The sequence below is a fragment of the Myotis daubentonii genome, chromosome 9, assembly GCF_963259705.1.
Source record: "Myotis daubentonii chromosome 9, mMyoDau2.1, whole genome shotgun sequence".
Taxonomy (NCBI): Eukaryota; Metazoa; Chordata; class Mammalia; order Chiroptera; family Vespertilionidae; genus Myotis; species Myotis daubentonii.
Genome location: NC_081848.1, coordinates 46,193,037 through 46,200,179, shown reverse-complemented (window position 1 = coordinate 46,200,179; position 7,143 = coordinate 46,193,037). Strand labels below are relative to the sequence as shown.

General features: G+C 54.7%; 2 protein-coding genes across 2 annotated transcripts in view; one reads left to right on the top strand and one right to left on the bottom strand.

Moving 5' to 3' along the window:
* Positions 1-2,850, top strand: part of RRP8 (ribosomal RNA processing 8) — a 35,436-nt gene extending 32,586 nt beyond the window's left edge. The window contains exon 8 of the transcript XR_009454428.1: positions 1,628-2,850. The gene's annotated coding sequence lies outside the window, so the exon portion shown is untranslated. The remainder of the gene's footprint in view (positions 1-1,627) is intronic.
* The window catches only part of DNHD1 (dynein heavy chain domain 1), a 53,992-nt gene that overhangs the window by 17,542 nt on the left and 29,307 nt on the right, over positions 1-7,143 (bottom strand). Inside the window, exons 20-24 of the mRNA XM_059710849.1 lie at positions 4,183-7,066; positions 3,807-3,984; positions 3,459-3,651; positions 2,944-3,232; positions 1-253 (exon numbers count right to left, since the gene is read on the bottom strand). The exon at positions 1-253 is cut by the window's left edge and continues 1,344 nt beyond it. Of these exons, the coding sequence (XP_059566832.1) occupies positions 1-253; positions 2,944-3,232; positions 3,459-3,651; positions 3,807-3,984; positions 4,183-7,066 (3,797 nt within the window). The remainder of the gene's footprint in view (positions 254-2,943; positions 3,233-3,458; positions 3,652-3,806; positions 3,985-4,182; positions 7,067-7,143) is intronic.

Genomic DNA, 7,143 nt, shown 5'->3' with positions numbered 1-7,143 from the left:
AGCCAGCCCTGGATGATTGGTGTGTGCCTGCTGAGCAGTATGGCCTGGGTCATGTCAGCCAGGGCCAGCACTGTGAACAGTCGAAAGAGGCGGGGGCACAGTGGGCACTCACAGAAGCCTGGCACTGTAGCTGTGGCAAGGAAGTTAACTATAGGCTGTAGTGTCTGCAGTTCCAAGGTGCTGTGGGCACACACAGTGCCATTCATGGCCTGGCGTAGAGTCTCCAACACTGGCTGACAGCTCTTCTCTGGGTCTGTGGGACATTAAGAATAACAGTGAGGACATGCTTGCGTCCACATGGCAGTGTCACCCTGTTCCTCTATCCCTGCCTCGCTCAATTTACCTCTGAATGCATAGGATTCTAAAGGAATTTTGTGCATCTGATGTGTTGGGGTTTGGTCATGTCTAAGTGGGTCTCTCTCCCACACACTCACTAAAAGTGAGTAATTTCTTCTCTCTTCTCCCCCAAATCCTACCTTTATGGCCAATTATTCATTAACTGAAGGTTAATTAATAGGGAAGTTTGGAAGCTGAAATGCTTGTAAACCTAATCTGAACAAATTTGGGGTGGGCGGGGGGTCGAGGGATGCAGTCATCACAGAGAATGTGGAGTTATATCACATGCACACTTTCATAAAGTCAACTTTATTAAAATATGACTAAAATATAGGTACCCTATATAATAAAAGGGTAATATGCAAATTGACCGAATGGCCAGTCACTATGACGCGTACTGACAACTGGGGGCAGACGCTCAATGCAAGGGGAGTGCTGCTCAGCCAGAAGCCAGGCTAGTGCAGCAGCAGTGGCAGGAGCAGCATGCTGAGCAGTAAGGAGCAGCAAGCAGGCGGGTGGTAAGGAGCAAGGGCTCCCGGACTGCAAGAGGGCGCAGGCTGGGCCAAGGCCCTCCCTACCACGGAGTGCATGATTTTTCATGCAGTGGGCCTCTAGTCAACACTAATAAAAGAGAAAAATGGTAATTGGCGTACGAGCTACCCTTTTCATTGGCTAATCAGGGCTATATGCAAATTAACTGCCAACTAAGATTGACAGTTAACTGCCAACAAGATGGCGGTTAATTTGCATATGTAGGCACAATGCAGGGAGGCGAAAGGGAAAGCAGGAAGAAGCCCCCTGACACTGACAGTGATCAGAAACCCAGGGGGGAGCTAAGAGCTGGGGGGCAGGGCAAAGGCGGCCCTGGGGCCACCTTTGCCCTGCCCCCCAGCCATGATCGGAGAATCAGGCGCCTTTGCTGCCCTGGCCAGTGATAGCAGGAAGTAGGGGTGGAGCCAGCGATGGGAGCTGGGCACGGTAGAAGCTGGCAGTCCCGGGAGCTAGGGGCCCCTTGCCTGGGCCTAAAGCGGAGCCCACGATCGCGGGGCCGCTGCAGCTGCGGGTCCCCACTGCCTGGGCCGGACGCCTAGGCCAGAGGCGTCAGGCCTGGGCAAGGGGCCGATCCTGCGATTGGAGGGTGATGGGGGTCAACGCCTGAGGGCTCCCAGTATGTGAGAGGGGGCAGGCTGGGCTGAGGGACACTCCCCCCCACACACACCCAGTGCACGAATTTCGTGCACCGGGCCCCTAGTATAGATATAAAAGCCTAATATGCAAATTGTCCCCACAGGAGTTCAACCAGGAGACCCATCACTCACTATGATGTGTACTGACCACCAGGGGGCATGGAATGAAGGAAGGCCCGGCTGGCAGCTGGCAGCAGGTAAAGGGAGGCCCCAGCCGGCAGCCGGAAGGCCCTGATTGGCCCTGAATGCCGGCCAGGCCTAGGGACCCTACCCTTGCACAAATTCATGCAACAGGCCTCTAGTATAAAATAAAATGTAGGTATTTTAAAAGTATAATTCAATGAACTTTGACAAATGTATGTACCTGTGTAATCACCAACCTGATGATATTTAGAACATTTTCACCACCCCAGAAGTTCCTTCATGCCCCCCACTTCACTGTCCCCGGAATTTCTATCTGATCTAATTTCTATCACTATAGATTAACTTGCCTATTCTAGAACTTCATATAAGGGGAATCATACACTATATGCAATTTACCATTCTGGCTTCTTTCACTCAGCATGATTCTGAGATTCATTCCTGTTTTGTGTGCACCAGTAGATTGTTCCATTTGGTTGCTGAGTAGTAGTCTACTTTGAAAATGCCACAATTTGTAGATCCATTGACAGACACTGATGGACACTTAGGTTTCTGCATTTTGACTATTCAGGATAATAATGCTGCTATGAACATTCCCGTATACGTTTGAGAACATAAATATGATTTTATTTCACTTGGGTAAATACTTACAAATAGAATTGCTGGGTCTTATGATAAGTATATATTTAATTTGATAAGGAATTGCCACACTTTTTTCATAGTGGTTATATCATTTTACAGTCCCATCAGCAAAGTATGAGTTTCAGTTGCTCTGCATTTCCCAACACTTTCTATTCTCAGTCTTTCTAATTGTAATCTTTCTGGTAGGTTTGAACTACTATCTCATGGTGGTTTTAATTTGCAGTTCACTGATGCCTAATATCATGGAGAATCTTTTCATGTGCTAATTGGTGCCATATCTTTCTTTCGTGAAGTGTCTGTTCTTTTGTACATTTTTAAAAATGGAGTTTGTTTCCTTATTGAGTTGTACATTATTTTATATATTCTGAATATAAGTTCTTTGTCAGATATATGTATCATGAATATTTTCTGTCTATGGCATGTATCTGTCCAGTTTGGGCAATACTACTTATCAAAGAGACTGTCTTTATACCATTGTATATCTTTCCCTCCTTTGTCATAAATTAATTGACAGTATAAGCGAGGATTTATTTCTTGGATCTCTGTTCTATTCCACTGACCTATTTATCAGTTTTTATGCCTGGAGGTTCAGGCTTCCTGGAGATATTGCCCTCCTTCTCTCCTCCCAGCTCCTCACCAGAAGCAGCCAGGTGCAGATCCTCCAGCAGGAAGAGAAGTGAGCCTTTAGAATTCAGGGGCTGCCCAGACCTTGGGCTGGCCTGTGCTTGGCCCTGGACCCCTTGGCTCAGCAGAAGGCGAAGGTGGGTGGTACTGAAGGCAGGGTGGATGGGGGTGTAGATGTAAGGGTGATGTGGTTCCACTAGCACCTCCACAAAGGCTGACTTCCCTGTTGCTGCCTCTCCAGCCAACAGCACTGGGTGTCCCTCCGTCAGAAGCAGGTCCACCACATACAAGAGTCGTTCAGTCTGCAGGACAGGAGCAGGGCTTACTGTGGCAGCTCCAGACAGTAATCCAGCTGAAAGGAAAGGTCTAGGGATCTTGTCTTAAAGCTCCACTTGCACAATATTTCATGTATTCTTGCAAGTGTGAAAACATAGCAAAGAAAGGGAACAGATAGGCCTAGCTGGGCCTAGAACGTGGACTCTCCCAGGAGACCCCCTTGAGCCCCAACCCCAGCCACTGTCCTCACACCTGGGGAGAAGGACTGAAGGTGCCCAGAGAGCCCTTGATGCGGCTGCCCACGTATTGCCCAGTGAAGGGGACCAGAGTCCCATCTTCCGGGCATAAATGAAGATCAAACACCGAGGCTGAGGGCGCTGGCTCAGGATAGTTGGGGAGGTAACTAGTAGAATCCCTCAGGAAGGTATCAAAGGCGGGCCAGAGCCTGCTCAGACGGACACAGGCAGAAGTGTCAGAGAGTTACAACAGTGCCGTTTGTGACACACTCCACCCTCCCGGACAGCGATCCCCTGGGTTTGCCTCCCACCGGCCAGTCCACCTCAGCCCTCTGCATCCGCCACTCCCCACCCCTGTAGATACCTGGAGGGAAGGTGGGCTCCAAAGCCCCAGATCAAGGCAAAGAGAAAGCTGTTGACAACCAGCAAGTGCTCCCTGCGCTTATTAAGCACATCATTGCTGTCAGCCCGGGACCGGGTAGGAGAGCTGCTTTTCGAGGACTTGAAGCTCGGGGTTCCAGAGTCCCTGTGACCGAGGTCTTCTGCAAAGGACACTGTGGCCAGAATAGGAGCCCCGGTAAGAAGTGGGGGCAGGGGAGGAGAGTTGGCTCGATTACTTCTCACTCTCAGTCCCCAAGCCCAAGTCCACCAAAGCCCCTAGCCCCCAGGCTCCAGCCATATGCCCTTGAACCTCCAGGCCTCAGAGATCTCAAGCCAGCCCTCTCTTCCCTTCCCTTCACCTGGGACATGTGTCTCCTCATCTATGCGTAGGTGGAGGTCAAGAAGGCAGCGCAAGAGGCGAGCCAGGCTGGTGATTTCAGCCACACCTGGGCAAACAGCCTTCTGCCCATGTGCCTGCAGCACGGAGCTGGCACCCTGGCGGGTGAGGAATTGGAACGTTGCAGGCACCAGCACTTCAGCCAGGTGGTTGAGTTCGGTGACCGTGTGGGGTTGCAGGCAGTACTCCTGAGGCAGGGTTGTCATCAGGGCTCGAAGCATCCCCTTCCACGTCTGCTCCCCACCACACCAGACTAGGGCACAGCGGCCCACCACTGCGGGGGGCATTCCTGTGGCATCTCCCACTTCCATCAGGAGAAAAGTGTCCGGGGAGCGTTCTATCTGCTGACCACAGGGGAGGATAAGCTGGGGGGGCTCACGCAGGAGGCAAGTGACGGAGTCCAGCCAAGCAGCACTGGAGACCCCATCACATATGATCCAGTGCTGGGTCCCCACTGATCCCTGGGCCTTGCTCTTTGGGTCCACAGCCTTGCACTGACTGGTTGCACGAAGCAGCCTGGGGAGGATGCCTTGGTGCCAGCAGGGGCCCTCTTGCCATCCCAGGAACTCCTCGGGGCTGAGGACGCTGGGATACAGGTGTGTAATTTCCACAGGCAGACGGCCCTGTGTTGAGGTGTCCTCCATGGACGCCAGCCGATTCTGGATCGTAAATAGGCTGTGCCAACAAGTGGTCTTGCCGCTGCCTGCAGGGCCCAGGAGCAGAATGCCTGAGGTGTGGCCCAGGGCCTGGCTCAGCTGTTCCAGGGAACCCAAAATATCAGTGCTGGGATGCAGGCCCGCCTGCTGCAATTCCTCCACCAGCAGTGGCTTCCTCAGCCCGTGGGCCACAGGCTCCGCCAGCACTTGCCTGGCCCTGGGGAAGATCCCACAGAGCAGCTCTCGGAGGTGGTGAAGGCGGGCCCCGTTGAGGATGCTAAACAGAGGTGAGCGTAGCAGGGCACGCAGTAGGGCCCTCTCCTGGGCGGCAGCGAGGCCGAGGGACAGCGGGGATGTGGGGTCCTCCTTGGCCACATTTAGAGCCTGTATCGTGTCTGCAAGGACCTGCTTGAACAGTGGCAAGCGGCAGGGCAGGGGCCCAGACACGAGCTCACGCTCTAGGGAGAAGAATTTGGATAGACGGGTAGCCAGGAGGGAGGCCTCCCGCATCCCTGCGCCCAGCAGAGTCAGCTCTGCCAGTTGCTGCAGGTTGGGCAGTGTCAGTGCCACAGGACGCAGCAGCAGGCGCAGGTTGGCAGGCACAGCAGGGCTCAGGGAACGCAGCGTCAGGAGACAGCCATAGCCAAGGCGCATGTCCACGTGGTGTCTCTCAAAGAAACCCCTGCCGAGGAGCTGGGGGTGGGTTGGGTCGATGGTACTGGTGCTTCGGGAAACCTGCCGGTACAGCGGGGCATAGAGTCTGTGCAGCTCAGCCAGGCGCTGGCCCAGGGCAGAGAGCAAGCCGAGCGGCAGATGCTGAGCGGCCTCCAGCAGCAGCCAGGCGCCACCCTGCAGGGCGCCGTTCAGGTAGTTGCTCAGACTTGGGGCTTCTATCTGAGGCAAGCAGGGCATTATCACCAGCTGGCGCCCCAGGGCCTGTGCCAGGCTCTTCACCATGGCTGCCTTGCCCATGCCATCAGGGCCCAGTAGGGTCCCACAGGCCACCTCCTCCAGGGCCAATAATAGTGCCAGGGCTGGCCATTCAGGCAGCAAGCTGGGCAGAGACCCCAGCCTGGGACCCAGGTACTCATAATTGTACAGGAAGGACCGGCCCAGCACATCTATCCAGCATGCAGCTGGTGACAGAGAGGTGTCCGTAGATGCAATGGTCTTGAGACTCTGTAAGGGGCTTTGGGAGATGATGTGAGATGAACCCAGGTGGTACTTGAGTTGGCGGGCCCAGTGGAAGTCTGTCAGATCACTGACCTTGTGCTCCTTCAGCAGCTGTGCTATATCCCGGTGAGTCACGGCCATGGCCACTAGGGCACTGAGCAGGCTGGTCTCGCGGACAGAGGGCAGGGGCTGCCCAACCTGGTAGGCCTTCTGGGTCCGTACAAAATGCACCAGTACCTCCAGCTTGCACACATGTTTGCGCACCATGGTCAGGGTCTGCCCCTCAAGCAGAGCCTCCTCCATCTCGGCCCGCCATACCACCTCCTCTGCCACCAGCACACACTGCCATGGAAAGGCCTTGACTAAATCCAGCCAGTTGTGGGCATACAGTTGCGAGGACAACTGGCTTTGCTGGGGCAGTTCCTTGTCTAGGGATGGAGTCAGAGCCACACTGCGCTGCAGACGGGCAGCCACGCAGCCCTGCAGCCTATGCACCAGTGCCACACGCAGACCCTTCTCCAGGGAGGTCAGCCACTTGGGGAGATCCGAATGCAGAAGGAGGGGCGGCTGCAGCTTCACCTTCTCCCCACCGGCGCCGAGCACCGCAAAGCCCTCCATCTGAGTCTGTAGGCTTGGCTTCGACTCCGGGGCATCCGTGTGCTCACCAATCAGGCTGGCCTGGAAGCTCACAGCCAGCACGTGAGGAAAACAGCGTCGTACCCATATCTGGGCCTCATCGGGCTCCAGTCGGGCGACCAGCAGGTCCACCAGCTCACTGTCACTGAGGAAGAAAAGGCGGGGGAAATGAACACAGAACTCATAGAGCACGCTCTTCAGAGCCGTAATGATGCCCTCCAGCTCCACCGAGCCTGCTTGCAGCATCTGTTGCAGCTTCTGGCCTTGGAAGGAAGAGTTCCGCTGAGCACCGGGCACTACGAGTGACAGAACCAGGGGGTCAGCCACAGAGGTCTGCATCAGAGTCCGGTACTGATCATCTACGGCCTTGAAACGGGAGTTCTGTGGTGAGGGAAAGGGGAAAAGTGAGGGCGGATGTGAAGAAGCACCTCCCCGCACCTCTGCACCCCACTGCTCAG